At 42.1% G+C, this 21,708-nt stretch overlaps 1 protein-coding gene across 2 annotated transcripts; it reads left to right on the forward strand.

Moving 5' to 3' along the window:
• Positions 1 to 315: 315 nt before the first annotated feature.
• Positions 316 to 14,329, forward strand: slc35b3 (solute carrier family 35 member B3). 2 transcript variants are annotated; one of them, XM_046355827.1, is made up of 10 exons: positions 316 to 573; positions 1,169 to 1,392; positions 6,408 to 6,529; positions 9,300 to 9,454; positions 10,781 to 10,888; positions 11,325 to 11,422; positions 11,540 to 11,632; positions 12,790 to 12,901; positions 13,389 to 13,458; positions 13,571 to 14,329. In XM_046355827.1, exons 2-10 carry the CDS (start codon positions 1,174 to 1,176, stop codon positions 13,719 to 13,721), a joined length of 1,128 nt encoding a protein of 375 aa, XP_046211783.1. In that variant the 5' UTR covers positions 316 to 573; positions 1,169 to 1,173; the 3' UTR covers positions 13,722 to 14,329. The 2 variants fall into 2 exon arrangements, with proteins under 2 accessions (XP_046211783.1, XP_046211784.1); XM_046355828.1 differs by lacking the exon at positions 316 to 573 and adding an exon at positions 591 to 944.
• The last annotated feature ends 7,379 nt before the right edge of the window (positions 14,330 to 21,708 follow it).

Genomic DNA, 21,708 nt, shown 5'->3' on the forward strand with positions numbered 1-21,708 from the left:
AGTAGACTGTCTGGAAGGACTGGTTCTGCTGTTTACAAATGATTTGCAGACACACAAGAATACCGGTGTGTACATTAAGTAATCCTATGTGTTTAAGAAGTTATAGACCATCCAGCGCTGGACAAGGTAGGTAGGGTGTGGATATATCTATAACACCAAACTTCTCAATGCAAACTATAATGCACGATGTGATGAGAAATGATTTTTTTTCTGTTTTGCACTGACTGAGTAGGCTACAATACGAATGTAGCTGGGTGCATTTCATTTTTCAACTGACCTGGTGCTGTTCCCTCCACCAATGGGAAATGAGGTCATAGTTCGAGACGAGTCACACTCAGCGGAAGTTGTTGGCTGCTGCCAGGAGATAGCAGTAGCGGTTCGCAAGTTAGCAGATGTGTTACAGTTCTTTCGCATCAAAATAATTAAAATGACAATACAATAGTTTAAAAACATGGATCCGTCACGTCTGGAAACGTTATAATAATCCGAATCGATTGAAGAACAACGCAGCGTTCACATTTCAAACCCGGAAGTTTTGTTCAGCTAGCATGCTAGCTTGTAGCAGCTAACCAGGTAGCTAGTTAGAATTTTAAGTAAAAATAAAACGTTATAGTTAAGCTTGTAAAGAAGTTAGCAAAATGTAATTTTGAATTGCAGAAAATAGCTCTGTTGCTAATAAACTCGAAGTTCGAATGTATGTCATATGGTGGTGTTTTGAAATGTTCAGTGGTCGTTTTAGGATTTTCCCCACGCTTCACCTCACTGCAGTTGTTATTAACTAGATAGGTAGATTGGCTATCTAAGTAGCTAGCAGTTAGTCATTGTTGTATTCAATCAAATAGTTAGTTAGTTTAGTAGTGCTGTATATCTCAAGGAGTAAAATCCCGACACGCCCACGGATATCGGATAATTGATAATTGCGTTGTTGTCCTTGTTTGTTACAGGTAAAATTCCCTAGCTTACTATCTAGCTATGCCAGTTTTGAATCGGTCAATGTGTGTCAGTGATAGATACCTGATACAAACAATAACGTGTGGGCTACTATGCATACAAGTACACAGACCAATTTTCTTCCTCATCTTCCCACCCTTAGTATATAGCCTGTCACATCCTTTTGCAACAGAAAGCAAAGTATTGAAACTACCTAAGTACTGTATCTGATCCCCAGATACAATGAGTGCCAAATTCGGCCTGATGAACTACAACAACGCCCGGAAGCACCTGTCTATCTCCATCCCGTCTTCCAGCGAGGTCATGATGTCTCCGCACATTAAGTCTGTGGAGGAGCTGAGAGTGCTAGGTATCAACCTGAGCAGCTTCAACACAGCTACCCAGTTCTGCATCTGCACGGCGGGTGTCTTCCTCTTTTACCTCATCTATGGCTACCTACAAGTAAGCAGGGGTGTATTTAGCCCTTGATCATGACTCTCAGTTCCATTTGATTACACATAAGAATCATTGGATGAAGGCGTCTTCTGTTGGGGGGGGGTGTTAATGCATCGCTTGCGGTTTTGGAAGCATAGGACCATATCTTACATATCAGCAAGAAATAATACAAAAAAAGATGAAAGGTTGAATTGATACACACCCTTGTTAGGGCTAGTGTTCCTACACGGCCATATCGCCATGTTACAGAGCTTGTTTCCTGAAAACAGGCAGTAGACAAGAGACCTGTGTGTGAAGCAAAAGTATAGTATGGATCTGTGTAAAACTGCTACAGTAAGTGTTTGTTTTTTATTTGAAGGATTCTTTCTCACTGGTGCAAGATAAGGACCATATGTTTTTGATAGCCGTATTGCATGCGATGATTTTGGACTTTTCTAAATGTTAAAACACAGCGTCAAGATTGTAGTTCACTTGAGGCAGTCGTGGGCGAAGCTAATGGCTGAGAACTGTAGGAAGGCAGAATGACGCCAAGAGTTTTCGAGAGCTAAGGTGTATTCACTAGGAACCAAACAGAAGCCAACAGGGAGCGGCCTGTCTGAATCTGTCCAATAGAAACAGTTGTGAAACGTTTTGCAACTGTTTTCAGCCGTTTACTTAAGTGTTCAGATATTAGGGCATGGGGTAGCCGCTCTAAGCAATGCTAGTATTTACCCTAGTGTTGCTGAAATATAAAATTGGATTTATACTTACTGTGTCTGTAGGTTGGTCCTTATGCAGGGGTAATTTGAGGGGAAAAAACAGCTAATGGAAGGTAGAATTTAACAGAACGTGGGTCTATTGTAGACCCATGCAGTTCCTCAGTGATGTAACCGACAACAACAAAAATACTATAGTGTATGCTATTGTAGGAATACTGTATTATTCACTGTAGTGTTTTTAGTGAATACTGTGCTGCTTTTAGCGAATACTGTAGTATTTACTGCAGTATACCGTAGTATTTACAGTTTACTATAGTATTTTGTAGTAAAAAGAAGAGTATATACTATAGTAATTGCGGACTGTAGTATACTATAGTATTTACAGTTTTTGCAAACTAGTATGGTACACTGTACTATTTACTATAGTGTTTTTGGGGATATTACTGTAGTATTTACCAATATGTTTTTGTTTTATTATCTTTGACATAGAAGTGGGGAGCTTTCTCCTTGAGGAAATCTACTGGATAAATACTAAAACAGCAAATGAAGAGTTTAGAGCTTCTGCTCTTTTCTATACCCATAGTTTACACAATATATGGTCTATACTTGGCATTTAGGTTTTTCACTTACCGGTGACACAAATTGGGACATGGGGGAGGGGAATGGGCAGGGTACAGTGGGGCAAAAAAATATTTAGTCAGCCACCAATTGTGCAAGTTCTCCCACTTAAAATGAGATGAGAGAGGCCTGTAATTTTCATCATAGGTACACTTCAACTATGACAGACAAAATGAGAAAAAAAATCCAGAAAATCACATTGTAGAATTTTTTATGCATTTATTTGCAAATTATGGTGGAAAATAAGTATTTGGTCAACTACAAACAAGCAAGATTTCTGGCTCTCACAGACCTGTAACTTCTTCTTTAAGAGGCTCCTCTGTCCTCCACTCGTTACCTGTATTAATGGCACCTGTTTGAACTTGTTATCAGTATAAAAGACACCTGTCCACAACCTCAAACAGTCACACTCCAAACTCCACTATGGCCAAGACCAAAGAGCTGTCAAAGGACACCAGAAACAAAATTGTAAACCTGCACCAGGCTGGGAAGACTGAATCTGCAATAGGTAAGCAGCTTGGTTTGAAGAAATGAACTGTGGGAGCAGTTATTAGGAAATGGAAGACATACAAGACCACTGATAATCTCCCTCGATCTGGGGCTCCACGCAAGATCTCACACCGTGGGGTCAAAATGATCACAAGAACGGTGAGCAAAAATCCCAGAACCACACGGGGGGACCTAGTGAATGACCTGCAGGGAGCTGGGACCAAAGTAACAATGCCTACCATCAGTAACACACTACGCCGCCAGGGACTCAAATCCTGCAGTGCCAGACGTGTCCCCCTGCTTAAGCCAGTACATGTCCAGGCCCGTCTGAAATTTGCTAGAGAGCATTTGGATGATCCAGAAGACGATTTGGAGAATGTCATATGGTCAGATGAAACCAAAATATAACTTTTTGGTAAAAACTCAACTCGTCATGTTTGGAGGACAAAGCATGCTGAGTTGCATCCAAAGAACACCATACCTACTGTGAAGCATGGGGGTGGAAACATCATGCTTTGGGGCTGTTTTTCTGCAAAGGGACCAGGATTACTGATCCGTATAAAGGAAAGAATGAATGGGGCCATGTATCGTGATATTTTGAGTGAAAACCTCCTTCCATCAGCAAGGGCATTGAAGATGAAACGTGGCTAGGTCTTTCAGCATGACAATGATCCCAAACACACCGCCCGGGCAACGAAGGAGTGGCTTCGTAAGAAGCATTTCAAGGTCCTGGAGTGGCCTAGCCAGTCTCCAGATCTCAACCCCATAGAAAATCTTTGGAGGGAGTTGAACGTCCGTGTTACCCAGCAACAGCCCCAAAACATCACTGCTCTAGAGGAGATCTGCATGGAGGAATGGGCCAAAATACCAGCAACAGTGTGTGAAAACCTTGTGAAGACTTACAGAAAACGTTTGACCTCTGGCATTGCCAACAAAGGGTATATAACAAAGTATTGAGATAAACTTTTGTTATTGACCAAATACTTATTTTACACCATAATTTGCAAATAAATTCATTAAAAATCCTAAAATGTGATTTTCTCATTTTGTCTGTCATAGTTGACGTGTACCTATGATGAAAATTACAGGCCTCTCTCATCTTTTTAAGTGGGAGAACTTGCACAATTGGTGGCTGACTAAATACTTTTTTGCCCCACTGTATATGCAAATTAAATACTGTAGTATATACTCTAGTAAAAAATATATATATATTTTTGCGGACTGTAGTCTATTTGCTGACATTTCTGTAGTATTTACTGTCATTTTTTTGTGGACAATACTGTAGTGTTTACTTTTTCTATACAAACCGGTTTGGTACTAGAATTTTGTAAAGTTTGGTACTTCTGTCTAATGTGTCTCACCTGACTCAGAGGACCAAGTATGTATATCGGTGCGGCCCTGTTATAGTGCAGAGAGCCTGCTCGACATACTCATTCATTGCTAGAGCTGTCTGGGCTGCATTGTTAGCTCCCCACTCATGCTGCCCAGCAGTTAACACACTTGAATAATGCAACACGGCATGTAGAAATGTTGAAAGTGTTCATTACTGTTCGCAAAACAATGTCCATACAGGCTAAAATTATTTTACAATGTAAGACGATGCTGGTAACTTCCAGCGTTAATTGTAGTCTAACTTTCTTTGCTAGCTTACAGCTAAAGTAACATCAATTCACTACCCTAGCACTTTGTTTGTGATACCATAGCGCAAAATATGCTGATTTCAAAGCTGATTGTTTTTTAAATTAATTCACTCTGTTTCCCTCGCCACTAAAAACCCATTCACTTCTTTGTGTCCCTCGCATCCCGTCTGGTTTCCACTAGATTCCATAGCCACAAAGTCAGATTCTACAGCTACATTTTGCCTCGCAAATTACTACTTTCTTAAAGAGACAACACACACTTTTCTAAAAGAAGAGATTGCTTCTTCTTTGAAAATGCTGTACAATATGTTCTCCTAGTAGTTGCCAATAAAATAAGTCCTAAATGTATTGTTTGTCATCTGTAGCGCCATGAAATGAGCTAAAACAGGCTCAACTCAATGCATGCACACACTCTTATTGAATACTATCCATTCACCTGTATTGTGAATAGACCTAGTCTACATCTCGATTTACCCAGTTTATCAGTAGAGATTTACCTATTAAATAAATGATTACCCTTATGTTGTTTTGTAGTTAGATTGGTAAAAACACTTTCAAATTGATTGTATGACTGTATAATTGATCAATTAATGCATACTTCTATTAAATTAATGCATAATTCTATAGTAAGTACTGTAGTATTCTATAGTAAATTGTAGTATTTCAAGTTAAGTTATGTCACGTGCACAAGTACAGTGAAATGCCTTTCTCCAAACCCAACAATGCATTAATGAATGTTTTTTTATTTGAGCTGTTTCTCAGCTTACGTCATGTCAAAATATAAGTCCCCCCACAAGTTCTTGCTTTTTTTGTGCATGTATTGCACACATACAGGGCTTTTATTTTCATATGAGGTAAGCAGAGAGGAAGTGGGTTTACAACAGAACCACGTTTGGAAAGTCTTTTTTTATTTTATTTTTACATTTTCTATTAGATGTTTTTTTCTCAATTTCCCCCTTCAAAAGGACCAACCCTACGGACAATCGGCAGAGTAAGTATTTAGCTTCCGGTGACTTCCATTTTACTGTAAGCTAATTCCTAGCTAAAAGCAGCTAGGCATGGGGCTGCTGTAATGGTCGTTCCTGATGTGGGTGTAGTCTGATAGTATTTTTGAGTTTATGGCAAGACTACTGTATATGACAGTTTTACACGTTCTTCACAATCTGGCCTTGATTAATGGCTAAATGTACTCTTTATATGTACCATGTACAGGCAGAAGAGGACGGCCATCCCTCTAAGCCAGGTTCTGCTCTAAAATTCTACCTTTTAGGTAGTTTTTCCTGGCCACTGTGCTTACGCTTCTGTTCTGCTTGCTCTTTGTGGTCTACGCCTGGTTCCTGTAAAGCAATTTGTGACATCACAGATGTAAACAGCAGTTGTAAAAGGGCTTTATAAAAATACATTTGGTTGATTGACTGACGGATTCACCATACAATTGGTTGTTGACACATGCTAAGCAGGGACATTTTATCAGCAAGCCTCACTGAGGATACTGTGGAAAGCTACAGGAAAAGTAGTGATTTACCTCACCACAGGCTTGAAAGTAGACTTATCAGACTTTATCTGCTGTTTTCAGGAGCTCATATTTTCCGTGGAGGGTTTCAAGCCCTTCGGATGGTACCTCACCCTGGTACAGTTTGGGTTCTACTCCCTGTTTGGACTGGTGGAATTGCAGCTCACACAGGACAAACGGAGAAGGTAAACAAGGGAATGGAGTTCAATTAGGCCTCTGCTCTTCAGCAAACAAAGAAAAGTAGGAGTGGTGTTCACCAACAAAGACGGGTATCCAGTAGGGCTTTCCTTGAGAATAACATCAATAGACTGACTATTTCATGGCTAATGGCATTCAGCACTAATAAATAGATTGAGATTGACTAAATCATAGAATGATCAGTCTCTGTCCCGTTAACTATTAATAGTATGTTAATTGCTACAGTATGTGCCTTGTCACTTCAAACAATATAACCAGTGGTCTACCTCAAGACCTATTGATATCAACAACACTTCATCTTGGGGTGGATGAATTCCGCCGAATCTGTTGCAAAACCTTTCTTAAAGGGAAGCAAACGGGAGGGACCTACCTACATTTGTCCAATAGAAACTCTCGTTTTGCTCTGTTTGGTTCGTAAACGGTTTCTGTAATGAATACACCTCTGTATTTAGGGGTTTTTCTGGATCAAAAGGGGCTTAGGTAGTGGGCATGCCAATGGGCATGGTCAGTGCAGGTGAATTATAGAGAACATTTTAGAGTCCCACCCCCATCTTGCAGGGTTCATACGGTCATGAAAATCCAGGAAAAGTTTGGGGAAATGATCAAATACGAAAAGTCCTGGAAATTAATTTCATAGTTTCTGTTTATGTAATTTATTTAGGGACAGTTGTAAAATATTTGATCAAGTAAATAAAAACCAACATCAGCCAGGATTCGAATGACACTAGCACATTGGTGTTTGCGTGTAGGACCTGCATAGCGCCAGACGAATATGATAGAGAACACATTAACTAGGTAACCAATTCAAAACATATCTTGTACCCTTTAGTTATGTTTAGCTATCATTACCATGTATTAATGTTTTCTGCATGTCTCAAAAAACCTGTGAATACGGCCATACAAAGTTCATATTATTAATTTAAACAAATATTTTTGAAAAATGAATGATTCACTTCGCCATTGTATTAGTTGGGATTCGGTTCAATCGGGGTAAATCGAATCATGTGAATCAAAATAATAATTTGTGAATCGTGAACATTAATTTTAGGGGAAAAAATTAGATTGGATTATGGGGCTTTAAAACTTATTTTGTAAATACTTGATTTGGGTATCCAATGTATAGGACATTGCAACTTAATACATGCTAGTCAGCATGCAAAGTAAATATAAAGATTTGTATCCTACCATAGCATTGGATCTTTGATATATAGAATGAGTAAATGATTTCAAAAGGCATAAAATGTATTTGGTTACAATGTTTTACATCAAGGGTGGTCAATCAGGTGGTCAATCATCCTCCAGGAGAGCTAATGGATGTGCAGACTTTTATTGCAGTCCCCCTCTAATAAGTCGGCGTTTCAATTCATCTCGAAGGTGTTTGATGGGGTTGAGGTTAGGGTTCTGGGCAGGCCAGTCAAGTTCTTCCACCCCGATCTCAACAAACCATTTCTGTATGGACTTCGCTTTGTGCACGGGGGCATTGTCATGCTGAAACAGGAAAGGGCCTTCCCCAAGCTGTTGCCACAAAGTTGGAAGCACAGAATCATCTAAAATGTCATTGTATGCTGTAGCGTTAAGATTTCCCTTCGCTGGAACTAAGGGGCCTAGCCTTAATCATGAAAAACAAACCCAGGCCATTATTCCTCCTCCACCAAACTTTACAGTTGGCACTATGCATTGGGGCAGGTAGCTTTCTCCTGGCATCCTCCAAACCAAGATTTGGACTGCCAGGTGGTGAAGCATGATTCATGACTCCAGAGAACACGTTTCCACTGCTCCAGGGTCCAATGGCGGCGAGCTTTACACCACTCCAGCTGACGCTTGGCATTGCACATAGTGATCTTAGGCTTTGTGTGCTACTGCTCGGCCACGGAAGCCCATTTCATGAAGCTCCCGACGAACAATTCTTGTGCTGATGTTGCTTCCAGAGGCAGTTTGGAACTCGGTAGTGAGTGTTGCAACTGAGGACAGATGATTTTTACACACTCGGCAGTCCTGTTCTGTGAGCTTGTGTGGCTAACCACATCGCTGCTGAGCCGTTTCCACTTCACAATAACAGCAGTTGACAGGGGCGGCTCAAGCAGGGCATAAATTTGACAACTGACTTGTTGGAAAGGTGGCATCTTACAACGGTGTCACGTTGATAGTTACTGAGCTCTTCAGTAAGGTCATTCTACTGCCAGTATTTGTCTATGGAGATTGCATTTGCCCAATTTTATATACCTGTCAGCAACGGGTGTGGCTGAAATGGCCAAATCCACTAATTTGAAGGGGTGTCCACATACTTTTGTATGTAAGTATACTTATATATATATACTTTTGTATGTATTTAGCCATGGAGCTGAGATACATGTTTACCATTTTAAAGCGAATTTCCTGCAAATCTCTGCATTTTGCCACAGCTAATGCTGTGTTATTTTTGCTCAAACATAATAATTAAACGAATACTGCTTTATTAATTGTTTTTCGAAATATTATCTTCTCCCTGACTGTCTAGCTTTTATTTTGGTGATTGTTACTTCTCAACAATGATCTTATAAAAACATATGTTGCACCTTCATCTTTTCTACATACTTTATATCTGGTTTACGTTTACACTGAAAGTGTTTATTTGCTTACACTGTTTGGACTGTTTAGGAAAAAAAACACCCACCCAAGGATTTCAATGGCAGAAAAATCCCATGTATTGCTGGTTTTTGTAATTTGTTTTTGTTGTTATCTCACAAGGCTTGTTAATTGCTCTTTTTCTTTTTGCAGAATACCAGGGAAGACGTACATGATCATAGCATTTCTAACGGTGGGGACCATGGGCCTATCAAACACCTCACTGGGTTACTTGAATTATCCTACACAGGTCATCTTCAAGTGCTGCAAACTTATTCCTGTCATGATAGGAGGCGTATTCATTCAAGGCAAGTGGCAAAAGGAAGTTGATCTTTGTTTGTATGAGAGCCCATATTTGCGAAGAGTGAGATTAGGAGTGCTGATCTAGGATCATTTTAGCCTTTTAGATCCTAATGATTGTAAATGAAGGGGACCTGATCCTAGATCAGCAGTCCTAGTTTGAGACGCTTAATGAATATGGGCCCTGATCAAGACGTGAAAATGCTGCCTAATAATGTTTGGGGGGGGGGGGGTCAAGCCTAACTGTCAACCATAAGAGAGGCTCTCTAGAAACCTCCTGTGAGTGTCTTACCTCACACCCGTTATGCCCTTACATCCAAACAATGACCAACTTTTCAACTTTTATTTCCGAGTTTTGTCCATGCTTAGTTTTTTTGGGTTGTTTTCAAGTGTTGAATTTCAGGGTGAGGAGGCCTAGTTCTCAGTACTCTGTCTTTCATCTCGGAGACATTGTCTTCATAAAGGTTCCACGTCTTAGCGATCAAACACTCATTTTTTTCCTTCCTCCCCCTCCCTGCATTTGCGATGTTGACCATGGGTCCCCCAGGGGGACTAGTTGGAAACGCTACTGCGTTCACTCAGGATGCCAGCGAGATCTGATGTGAACCCTTCAAAGGGGAACAGAGGGAGGAATGAAAGCAAGCCAGACCAACCTGCTGCGTCACCTTGTCACCCCCGAGGCATCTATCGGCCTGTTTGGGAAGACTCCTCAGTCTCCTCTTGTTTTTTTGTTGCATTTTACGTGTCCAACACCAACCAACCTCAACCCTCTCTTCTCTCCTGTTTGGATTTAATTGAGTTGAAGAGTCCAGTAGAAAGTTGGAGAGAAAAAAAAATCTCTTGGTATGGGCCATGTGCACCACCCGACCTGCAGCCAGTGCCACGCAGGCCTCTCAACTCGCTTGGATCTGGAGCAGAGCGGCGAAGCGCCTTTCTCTCCTCTCTTCTACACCGCTCATAAGTTCCTCTATCTTGCTGGCGTGTTTACGTTTTCCACCTGACCCATAAGGAGGGGGTAAATACCCAAGCGCTGTGTATCGCCACATATTCTGTCGTTTCCCTGTCTTGTCAGAAAGGGAAATGCCCTCCGAATTACCAAAAGTTAAGTTTGTCTTTTGTTTCGAAGGTTTTCGTGATCGCGTGTCAGTCATGACAGGTGTCGGATCAATCCGAATCACAAGAAGAAAGATCTGGACACTAAGATCCACTGACTGTATTTAACTTTCCATCCAAGTGGAACTTGTCAATCAACTCTTCCTATTCTGGTAAATTGTTAGTCATCTGTTATGGAGGAATTCCGTGACTTTGTAGCCTAACTCCTCTGTTTTCTTCAGGGAAACGCTACAATCTGGCTGATGTATCTGCTGCTCTCTGTATGAGCCTGGGACTCATCTGGTTCACCCTAGCTGACAGTAAAGTCGCCCCCAACTTCAATGCAACCGGTAACATGTGAATCTGTTATCTATCTAGGTATTAGTACAGGAGCCTGTTGTTACAACACTGTTTAACGATGGATCATTACTTTCACCATCCAAATCCTTTCACTGTGATTTTGTATTTAATACACAGAGAACCTGTATCAAATTAATCAGGATACTGACATTTATGAGCCTGGGGCAAATTAAGCCTAGTGGTTGTTACCTAGGCTGGGACTAAAGTATTTTTTAAATGTGGAGTTTGAACTCCTAAAGAACTATATATAATGCTTTTTCTAAAAAGTTTGACCTTGTACCACATACATTATGTACAAACATATAGGTTTTCCCACACTCCAAAAGTACAGATGCTGTTTCAGCAATTCAGAAACGTCCATTGCTGTGCTGTTATTGTCATTCTTTAGAAATTTGTCGGTTAACCTGGTTGTGTCTGGTGTTTTAGGGGTCCTCCTCATCTCTTTGGCTCTGTGCGCTGATGCTGCCATTGGGAACGTGCAGGAGAAAGCCATGAAGCTCCATAACGGCTCTAACTCTGAAATGGTACCGAGGACCCGCCTTAAAACCAACTTGTTATATTTATATTGTAAACCCAATTGTGTAGTGTCCTAAATCACCTCAGAAATGTGACTTATGTGTGTCATTTTGATTGTGTTAAAGGTTTTGTATTCCTATTCCATCGGTTTTGGGTACATATTGACAGGCCTGTTGGGTGCAGGTGGATTGGGACCAGCAGTGGCCTTTTGCTCTCAGGTTAGTAGAACCCTCTCTGTTATACACTGAGTGTACAAAACATTAGGAGCACCTTCCTAATATTGAGTTGCACCCCCTTTGGCCCTCAATTCGTCGGGGCATTGACTCTACAAGGTGTCGAAAGCATTCCACAGGGATGCTGGCCCTTGTTGACGCCAATGCTTCCCACAGTTGTGTCAAGTTGGCTGGATGTCCTTTGGGTGGTGGACCATTCTTGATACACAGGGAAAACTGTTGAGCATGAAAAACCCAGCAGCGTTGCAGTTCTTGACACAAACTAGTGCATCTGGCACCTACTACCATACTCTGTTCACTTAAATATTTTGTCTTGTCCATTCACAGTCTAAATGGCACAGATACACAATCCATGTCTCAAAGCTTCAAAATCCTTATTTAACCTGTCTCCTCCCCTTCATCTTTAACCTGTCTCCTCACCTTAATCTTTAACCTGTCTCCTCCCCTTCATCTTTAACCTGTCTCCTCACCTTCATCTTTAACCTGTCTCCTTCCCTTCATCTTTAACCTGTCTCCTCCCCTTCATCTTTAACCTGTCTCCTCCCCTTCATCTTTAACCTGTCTCCTCACCTTCATCTTTAACCTGTCTCCTCCCCTTCATCTTTAACCTGTCTCCTCACCTTCATCTTTAACCTGTCTCCTCACCTTCATCTTTAACCTGTCTCCTCCCCTTCATCTTTAACCTGTCTCCTCCCCTTCATCTTTAACCTGTCTCCTCCACTTCATCTTTAACCTGTCTCCTCCACTTCATCTTTAACCTGTCTCCTCCCTTCATCTTTAACCTGTCTCCTCACCTTCATCTTTAACCTGTCTCCCCCCTTCATCTTTAACCTGTCTCCTTCCCTTCATCTTTAACCTGTCTCCTCCCCTTCATCTTTATCCTGTCTCCTCCCCTTCATCTACACTGATTGAAGTGGATTTAACAAGTGACATCATAGCTTTCACCTGGATTCACCTGGTCAGTCTATGTCATAGAAAGAGCAGGTTTTCCTAATGTTTGATACTCTCAGTGTATTTCATTATAATAGATCAGACATGGACCGTTCTGTGGTTAGCAAGTTGTTTGATGCTCTGTCGAAAACATATGAAGTGGGGGAAAGATGGTGATATGACAATCTATTGAATCTTTTGTTTTCTTTCAGCATCCTGTGACAACATACGGTTATGCATTCTTCTTCTCTCTCACGGGGTACTTTGGCATTTCATTTGTGCTGGCCTTGATCAAACTCTTTGGAGCCCTGGTAGCAGTCACAGGTGAGAAGACCGTTCTGGGAAGATGCTTTGCTTGCAGAACCACACAAAGTCATTTTTCATGTCGAAGTGTTCATTTGAACTGTCCATATAGTTTCTTATGACTAAAAGGTCTGTATTTTACTTTTTTTTAAACATTTAATTCTGAAATTTCTCCACCAATGGAAGCTTAAGTTAAAGAAGTTCTAACTAACCATATGACTCCACAGAAAATATTTCTACAGTCTGAGTATGGATAACCTTTCTAACACTCTAAAATCTAAAGCACAAACTTTTAACATTTTACAGATTACTGAAATAATGCCAGATCAGAGCGAACCTAATCTTATTTAGGATTCTGGAAACCTCCAGATTCATTTTGAGATTAACTGCAAAACAAATGTCAAAGTAATCTCATCAACAAAGTTAGATATCCATTAGATGTGACAGGCTTAGATTCAAGGTTGTGTGCTGTTATGTTTCTCACTTTTCTGTCTTCTGTCCATTTCAGTAACGACTGGACGTAAGGCGATGACGATTGTACTATCCTTTATGTTTTTCTCCAAGCCTTTTACTTTTCAGTGAGTCGTGTTATCTTCAACCTCTCGTAGCTTACGGTCGCTCAATTTAGCCGTCATACTTTCAAGGCACTGAAAAGATTGTGACACGCCTCTCCGTTCCATTTCCTCTCAGGTACCTATGGGGTGGACTTTTAGTGCTGCTCGGCATCTTCCTGAATGTTTACAGCAAAAACAAAGACAAAATGAAGCTGCCATCTTTGGCGGACCTCAGGAATATGTTTCTGACCGGGAAGAAGGTCAGGCTGCTGTCACAGAACGTGTAGTAAAAGGGACCTGTGCTGGGCAGGATAAACAAACATTTTTCTAACGTTCCTATCCAACATGGACCTAATAACAGTGGGCTCCTAAGACATTCCTTGGCCACAGAGCTCCACAGAAACATTCCCAGGAGGAGAAAGTGGACACGGAGCACCTGTGAGTCTCTGAAAGGGAAGCTGACTCCTTGGCTAACCCAAATAGCACAGTTCTGCACTGTAAGTGACTCTATGACTTTAGCCTGAGCAAGACGAAGGGGGACGTAAGGTTGAAAGAGAATATATTGACATTTATTGAACTGATCATGTCCGAAATTGAATGCACCAAAAATATATATATCTTAAATGGCATATTTTCACCTGCATGTGCCAGAAGACAAAAACTAATGTTTTACTCAATCACTGTCTGAGAAATGTGTCTTCTCATGGTTTCTTTGTAATTTATATCCGATTGTACAAAAGACCGCTCAACAGCACAGTGACATCTTGAAGTGTGGGGCGGGCTATGCTCGGAAGTATATCAACGTGTCAACTGCCATATTTGCGAACCGTTTGTTTTGTTGAAATTGTAGCTCTTTTTACATTAAACAAACTGGGAAGTTTACCCAAAAGCTTTTTTTCATGTGTTTTTATATGTTACAGTGTAAGTAGCTGGCTTGACAGAGCCGTCTCTTATCCATTGGCTACAGAGGGGGGGAGTTGAACGGCTGCCAAGGAGCTTCTCAGATGTTTACCCATCAGATGGCCCCGGGCTTGTTTGATTAGTAATCCTAGAATAAGATAGCACTAGAAAGAAAACAAACATTGTTTTCAGGGCTTGGCTTTAGACCTAATTTGGATGAGCGGAAAGTCACGTGTGTGTCAAGGTGACATTAGCTAGATTTTGTCCCTTCTATGAAACGGTGATCCTCAACCAACACCTGGGTTTTTATTGGGGTGGACAGTGATGATTACTCCTTATTTCTCTGATTTTGGGGGTTGATAATCCCATGCTACCTTTAGCAAATCATCCGTTGATCATTAGGGATCCAGTTGTTTTAGGGGACAATAAAAAATATATCCTGGCTTCTTCGATAACTGCTGTCCCCAAAGGACAAAAAAAGAGGGAAATCTGTGTGTAACCAATAGTGTTGGGATACATATCGTTTCCATAGAAGAAGACAACGCGGCTGTGCACAGGTTGTCATCTCCCAGGAGGTCTAGACCTGTCGAGCCCCGTTCACTTAAGCTGGTACAGTTATGTCTGTTTCCCACAAAATACCCTTTGATGTGCCACCACTACTGCCTTGTGAACAAACAGCTCCGCTCAGGTAAAGAAAAGCAGGAAGATCAAGAGAGTCACTGTGTCCTCCCTAAAAAAAAATAGACCTAGTCCTCAAAGGTATCTATCTGGTTTCCCTCGTGTCTGTTTTAATATTTCAGTACACTGTAACTGGCTATGGTATTAAAGGTTGTGCCAATACATATCCCTAGTAGTCAGCTAATTAAAATAGTTTCAGGAGAAACACGAGTCATTTTAGTTTGTAAATCATTTAAAGCAACAACATTGCATATTTACCATCAAAGAGTTGGCCCTATTTTATTTGTAATTCATTCTTTGAAAATCAAGGGGCATGTTTCATTAGAATCAGTCTTACAGATTCCACCTAACCATCTCTGTATGCTTCAGTGATGTGGCTGGCTTAATGGCTGACATTTTAGAATCTCCATCAGCAGGCTTGGCATAGAGTAGATGAGTGGGGAAAATGTTTTCAAAGTCTTTAGCTTTGTCCTTCATGATCTGCCTTGCTGGCACTCGTCCTCTGTAGCTTGGTGGGAAATTATAATATTTGCCAGCTCTGTAGGGGGCGGGATCGTGCTCTGTTAGTGGTCTAATGGAAGTGGAGATATTACAAGCTGACATTTAGGCAGGAAAGCAACACAGGGCAATTAGTAATTCGGTATTTCATAAAAGCTGGCAGCTTCTCAGCGTTGACAAAGTGACAGACCCTCCTCAAGGGTCTAGTGGCTCCAAGCTACAATGGAACACTCACAGTACTGCTCATTTCGGTTCATCTCAGAGCGGCATGTCTTGCACAAATGTCTGCCACCCTCTATTTCCTGCCAAATACAAATCCATCGAAGAGATTTGTTGCAGATTCTTTAGAACATGATGCACATTTTTTATGGTGTTTTTTTTTAACTACACCAGAATAATTGTTCTTTAATGTAGCCTTGCCAAAATATTTGATATATTTTTGATGTGATGGTCCTGTGACTTCACACAATGTAACAAGCCTGAATATCATTCACTGTGCAGGTTGAGTGGTTGGTATTATGATGTTACGCCTTAGACCTCTGTTATAAACCGTTGGGTTGCAGTAGCCTATACTTCATTCCATGTTGCTGAGGGAGGGGGCAGTAGTAGTTCTTCCATCTCTCTGAAAGGTCATTATGGAATAGCAAACCCCAGTTGACCCACGGCAAACTACACCATTTGTCTTATAGCACCATGAGAACTCTAACAAAGGAGGCTAACCCCCAGTTTGAAATGCAACGTTTTATTCATCTATCAAACGTTGCATATTTCGACTTTGGTGTCCCTGTGCACTTCGTGTGAACAGATCCTATTTATCATAAGATCACATGGAGAGAGATTGTAAGCTCACAAAAGTAGTATTGTGTAATATACACCAATACCACCTTTAATCCAAATATAGGACCACCACTGGTAAGAAACAACCTCCCAGAGGTTTTCAAACCAACACATTCCTCTGAGTAACCACTCAATTAATGGACACATAGCACTAGGAGTACAGGGCTCTCTGTCTTTGTTATTGCCTCTCTTTTTTTCCTCCTTTCTCTCACACTCACCTCCTCTCCCTCTCTTATCGTCGCCGGTTTACCTGGGTTCAGTGACCTCTGCGCCGTGCTGCTGGCCCCTCCTAATAAATAATGGGAGGTGTCTGAAGCTCATCACAACAGCAAATAGGGTGGTATGTAATATATTGTCCTCTTCAAATTGCCACAGCGGGCTGGTCTGGCAGCCTATTCATTACGGCTCTTGGTTCAGGCCAGGGGGGGCAGCCATTTTCGTCCTTGGGCCTGGGTGGGTGAGAGAGGCTGAATGGAGTGTGGGTGTACTGGAATGCTGGCCTACCCAACCTGGTTTCAGAGCATTTTGTATTATTCTGTACGTAAATCTGAGACACTCCATTTAGTGTGCTATGTCACGTTTTGTAAGGAATGTATTAATTGGTTGTCCATCACTCATTTCGTACAATATTTAACGAATTTGCAGAATGTACTGTATGTTACGAATTTGCCAAATTTATATGATAGATTAGTCGGTGGATGGCTTGGTTATGATCTCTGGAGACTGTAGAGGAAAATGTTAAGTTATTAAATGGAATGATAAGGAAGCATATAGTAAATGAGACTTAGTACTTAATTTAGGTTGCCATTTGTACTGTGTAGGGAAAGAAAAGTCAACACAGATTCTTTCAACAGAAGAGTCCTATCATGTTGAGGGTTGGGAAAACCTGGATCATGTTCATTAGGGTACACCGTAGAAAAAGGTTTTGCAGTAGAAAACAGACAAGCATTTCTTATAGGGCAAGTTAATGTTTGGTACTGAACACATTCCCGACTTTTGGACTTCCTCCAACATAGACCCAGTACTCTTCCCCACAGCAGCACCTCCCATCCAAACTGATTACCACCTTCCTGCCTACACATGGAACACTCCTAATATGAAGGCCATCTGTTTAGCAGGGACATATTTTCGCAGCCCCGAGGCAGATGTTTAGCAGGGACATATTCTCGCAGCCCCGAGGCAGATGTTTAGTGTCCTTGCTGTAATTCCTGTAAGGATGCAAAATGTATCAGTGATTGCAGTCATAACTAGCAAGGTGGCTGGTAAAGTGAGCTGGAGAAATGGGATGATCCAATTGTGCCGTCGTTGGTGCCTTGACAATAAAAAATAATGTCCCTGGCTTGGATGGCAGCCCTACTGTATGTTGTTAGGATTTGACTGTGCTGTCTGTGATTATAAAGTCGTTTTAAAGTAGTGGTGAAAGCCTTGGCAAGGAAAGTAGGAATTCCTTTAAACAGCTGTCCCCTATTTACCCCACTGTTTCTGTAAATGGTGTCTAGTCTAGTGAATCTAGAATGGTAAGCATGCATGAGCTTGTGTGTTATATATTTTAAAGCATTTATTTTCATACACGTGGTGGGCTTAGAACAGATAAATGTATGTGGACTGCAACAAATGTGTGTGTTGGACTGTAAAGGGGGGATCCCGGTTGCCATGACTACCCCATGTATATTATTCAGATCATGATGTGTCAAAGTTATGTAAACTGCCCATCCTTGCATGAAAGTATGTATGAGTGTGTATTGGTGTGTGTATGCTTGCACGCATGTATGTGTGTGTGTGTTACAATAATGCATGTGATGAATCTTCCTCTCTAGATTTGCCCTGTCAGCAGCCAGCAACAACAAGGGAGAAATGAGGTCCACGCACTTCATTCCAGTTAGGGACTTAACAGCTTGAGCGGGCCCAAATATTCTGCAGTCACTCATGAAGAGAAATTCTTAATAATAAATATCAAGCTAATAATGAATGGGCTGGTGGCTGCAGTTGTCTTGGGGGCATAATATCTCATTTCCTCCCAATGTTTCATATCCTTACTCCTGCATGTCGCAACAGTCCATCATTACACCCCGATGCAGGTTTCTATCACCTTTTTATTTATTTTTCAAATCAATATATAAATCAGTGCCAAGCCCTGTTACAGATGAGTTCCAATAAATTACAAAAAGGCGGACAAATACAGAATGTTAACCACCGCTCCTCTCTCTCTTTTGCATAATGCTGCACTGTCAGGCGGTAGGCAACCCCCTGGGTACCAGTACAGTTCTCAGTGTGTTTGGAAAATCTCTCGCCAAGCCACATATTTAATTATATACTACTTAAATAATGCACACTGCATCTTTTAGCAGCCAGGGAGACAAAATGTGTTTTTGTTGAATACCTACCTATATACCGTAAATCGGCCTACAATAGGAACCTATAGACCTGTGCTTTGGCTGATATATAGGGACTAGGTTCTTCAGGAGCAGGTTTCTGTCTGGTCTGCATATGGTGGACTTTTCATTGCTGGAGCTCAGTGGAATGGAAGAATAGGAGGTCAAAGGAGGGAAATGGAGCATGGAGGTTCAACGACGTTGTAAAAACGGTGCTGACATGTTGAGGGGAGGGGGGGGGGGCAGCCGGCCCCAGAACAGACTTCTCGTATGAAGGGAGCGCTGTGTTGGCCTGGTACCTGGGCACCTCCATCAGCAGGGAATATGCTGCCATCAGGGCCGATCACGTCAGAGGCCCACCTTGGCCCTGACACTCCATGACATGCATATGTGGCGAGGCAACGCGAAGGAACGCGCGGGTACACAACAGCCGGCTTGAGGGAAATTCCCACTGACAATGGTCAGGAGCAGGAACCCCTCAACCGCAAGGTAGAGGGGTAAGAGAAAGGGAAGGGAAATCACAATGTAGAAACATCTCGTGGTGGTGGAGAGGATGGGGGAGGAGAGGATGAGCGTGTGGCTGTCACGCGAAGGAGGAGTACTGATGGTAAACAACAGGAAAATGAGTACACAGCTGGTGTCTGCAGTGCACACTCCTTCCTGGGTGGAGAGATTTGCCTTGACACTGAATCGAGACAGGCAAGAAACCAAGCAAGGTCTTTAATTCATCTCTATGGAAGCCAGCTTTAGTTCCAACTGTAACACAATGAGGTTGATTTAGAGACAAAACAACTAAATTATACTCTGAAATCTATGTCCTCTTGCTCTATAACCCATTTTTCACATATTTATGCTTTAAAAGAATATGATTGTACAATGGGTCACTACACTACATGACCAAAAGTATGTGGACATGTGCTCGTCGAACATCTCATTCCAAAATCATGGGCATTAATATGGAGTTTGTCCCCCCTTTGCTGCTACAATAGGCACTTCTGGGAGGCTTTCCACTAGATGTTGGAACATTGCTGCAGGGACTTGTTTCCATTCAGCCACAAGAGCAGTGAGGTCGGTCACTGATGTTGGGCGATTAGGCCTGATGTTGGGCGTTCCAATTCATCCCAGAGGTGTTCGATGGGGTTGATGTCAGGGCTCTGTGCAGACCAGTCAAGTTCTTCCACACCGTTCTCGACAAACCATTTCTGTATGCCACAAAGTTGGAAGCACAGAATTGTCTAGAATGTCATCGTATGCTGTAGCGTTAAGATTTCCCTTCACTGAAACTACGGGGCCTAGCCCGAACCATTAAAAACAGCCCCAGACCATTATTCCTCCTCCACCACTTTACAGTTGGCACTATGCATTCAGGCAGGTAGTTTTCTCATGGCATCAACCAAACCCAGATTCATACGTCAGACTGCGTGATTCATCACTCCAGAGAACACGTTTCCACTGCTCCAGAGTCCAATGGCAGCGAGCTTTACACCACTCCAGCGACGCTTGGCATTGCGCATGGTTAGCTTAGGCTTGTGTGTGGCTGCTCAGCCATGGAAACCCATTTCATGAAGCTCCCGACAAACGGTTATTGTGCTGACGTTGCTTCGAGAGGCGGTTTGGAAATCGGTAGTGAGTGTTGCAACCGAGGACAGATGATTTTTAAGTGCTACGTGCATCAGCACTCGGTGATCGCGTTCTGTGAGCTTGTATGGCCTCCCACTTCGTGGCTAAGCCATTGTTGCTCCAAGACGTTTCAACTTCACAATAACTGCACTTACAGTTGACCGGGCCAGCTCTGGCAGGGTGAACTGTGATGAACTGACTTGTTGGAAAGGTGGTATCGGTGACGGTGCCACATTGAAAGTCACTGAGCTCTTCAGTAAGACCATTCTCCTGCCGATGTTTGTCTATGGAGATTGCATGGTGGTGTGCTTGATTTTTTTTTTTTTACACCTGTCAGCAACGGATGTGGCTAAAATAGCCAAATCCACTCATTTGAAGCGGTGTCCACATACTTTTGTATATATAGTGTATATTGATGATGACAAAAGTAATGTTTGTTTAAGCATTACGACAAGATACTATTCACCATGACTGTTTATGAGCAATCACAATTTTTTTTATGCAACCGAAAAGGGAAGTAATTTAAAAACACAAATAGCTGAGCAGAAGGCTGTTGTTCTAATAAAAAATAATCCAGTTGTCGGCAGGGGCGAACGCAAAGCAATTTAACGCTTCAGTGGTGGTTGCCTATTAATTTGTGTAGAAGGAGAGGGGGATGCTGGGAGCACAGATTTGAGGGACAACATGGCTGTAGTGCCTGTGTTATGTATCGCTTCGGAAGCAAGCAAGCAGCACAGACACAGTCGCTTTTTTTGTTTTTTATTATGGGGCCCCGTTTCCCACCACAATGTCAGCGGTTGCATGCCAGAGAGGAGGTATATTATGGTGAATTAATTAAGCAGTTCAGAGATAGGAGCCCATATGTGCGTATGTCCTTGGGGTGTAACATCAATAATGGTAGCCCCAAGGCAGGTGTATTAGAAGACGTACTTCTTCTCCTATGCATTCATTTGAAAATCAGTGTTTTCAGTAATTAGGTACAAAATAGGTGACCCTCCTCCCTCCCATACAGAGCCACATATCTGTCAACGCAGGAAGGCGTGGCCCCATCACTGGTTTCTCTGGATCCCATCCAACACCACTAAATCCAGTGGTATTTGGACGCGGACCAACGGCAATCCCAGGTGCCGCCCGTGATGATGATGCACGCATGGCTGGGTTGCCTGTAGCTACGGGAGGCGGCGGGACCACTGCTCCAGGTCGTTTAGGGACAAGGCTCATAAGGAATCTTTCTGGTGGGGGTCTGTGACAGTAGCTGTGTTGGTACCGTAAGCCAGTTCCCTTAAGAGGACATGGTCTGGCCGTCCAACGCCCACGCCCCACCTCAATCTGCCATGAAGCCCGTCACTGTCAAGGATCCCTTTGCACT

Source organism: Oncorhynchus gorbuscha, linkage group LG07, assembly GCF_021184085.1.
Source record: "Oncorhynchus gorbuscha isolate QuinsamMale2020 ecotype Even-year linkage group LG07, OgorEven_v1.0, whole genome shotgun sequence".
In the NCBI taxonomy this organism is placed as follows: domain Eukaryota; kingdom Metazoa; phylum Chordata; class Actinopteri; order Salmoniformes; family Salmonidae; genus Oncorhynchus; species Oncorhynchus gorbuscha.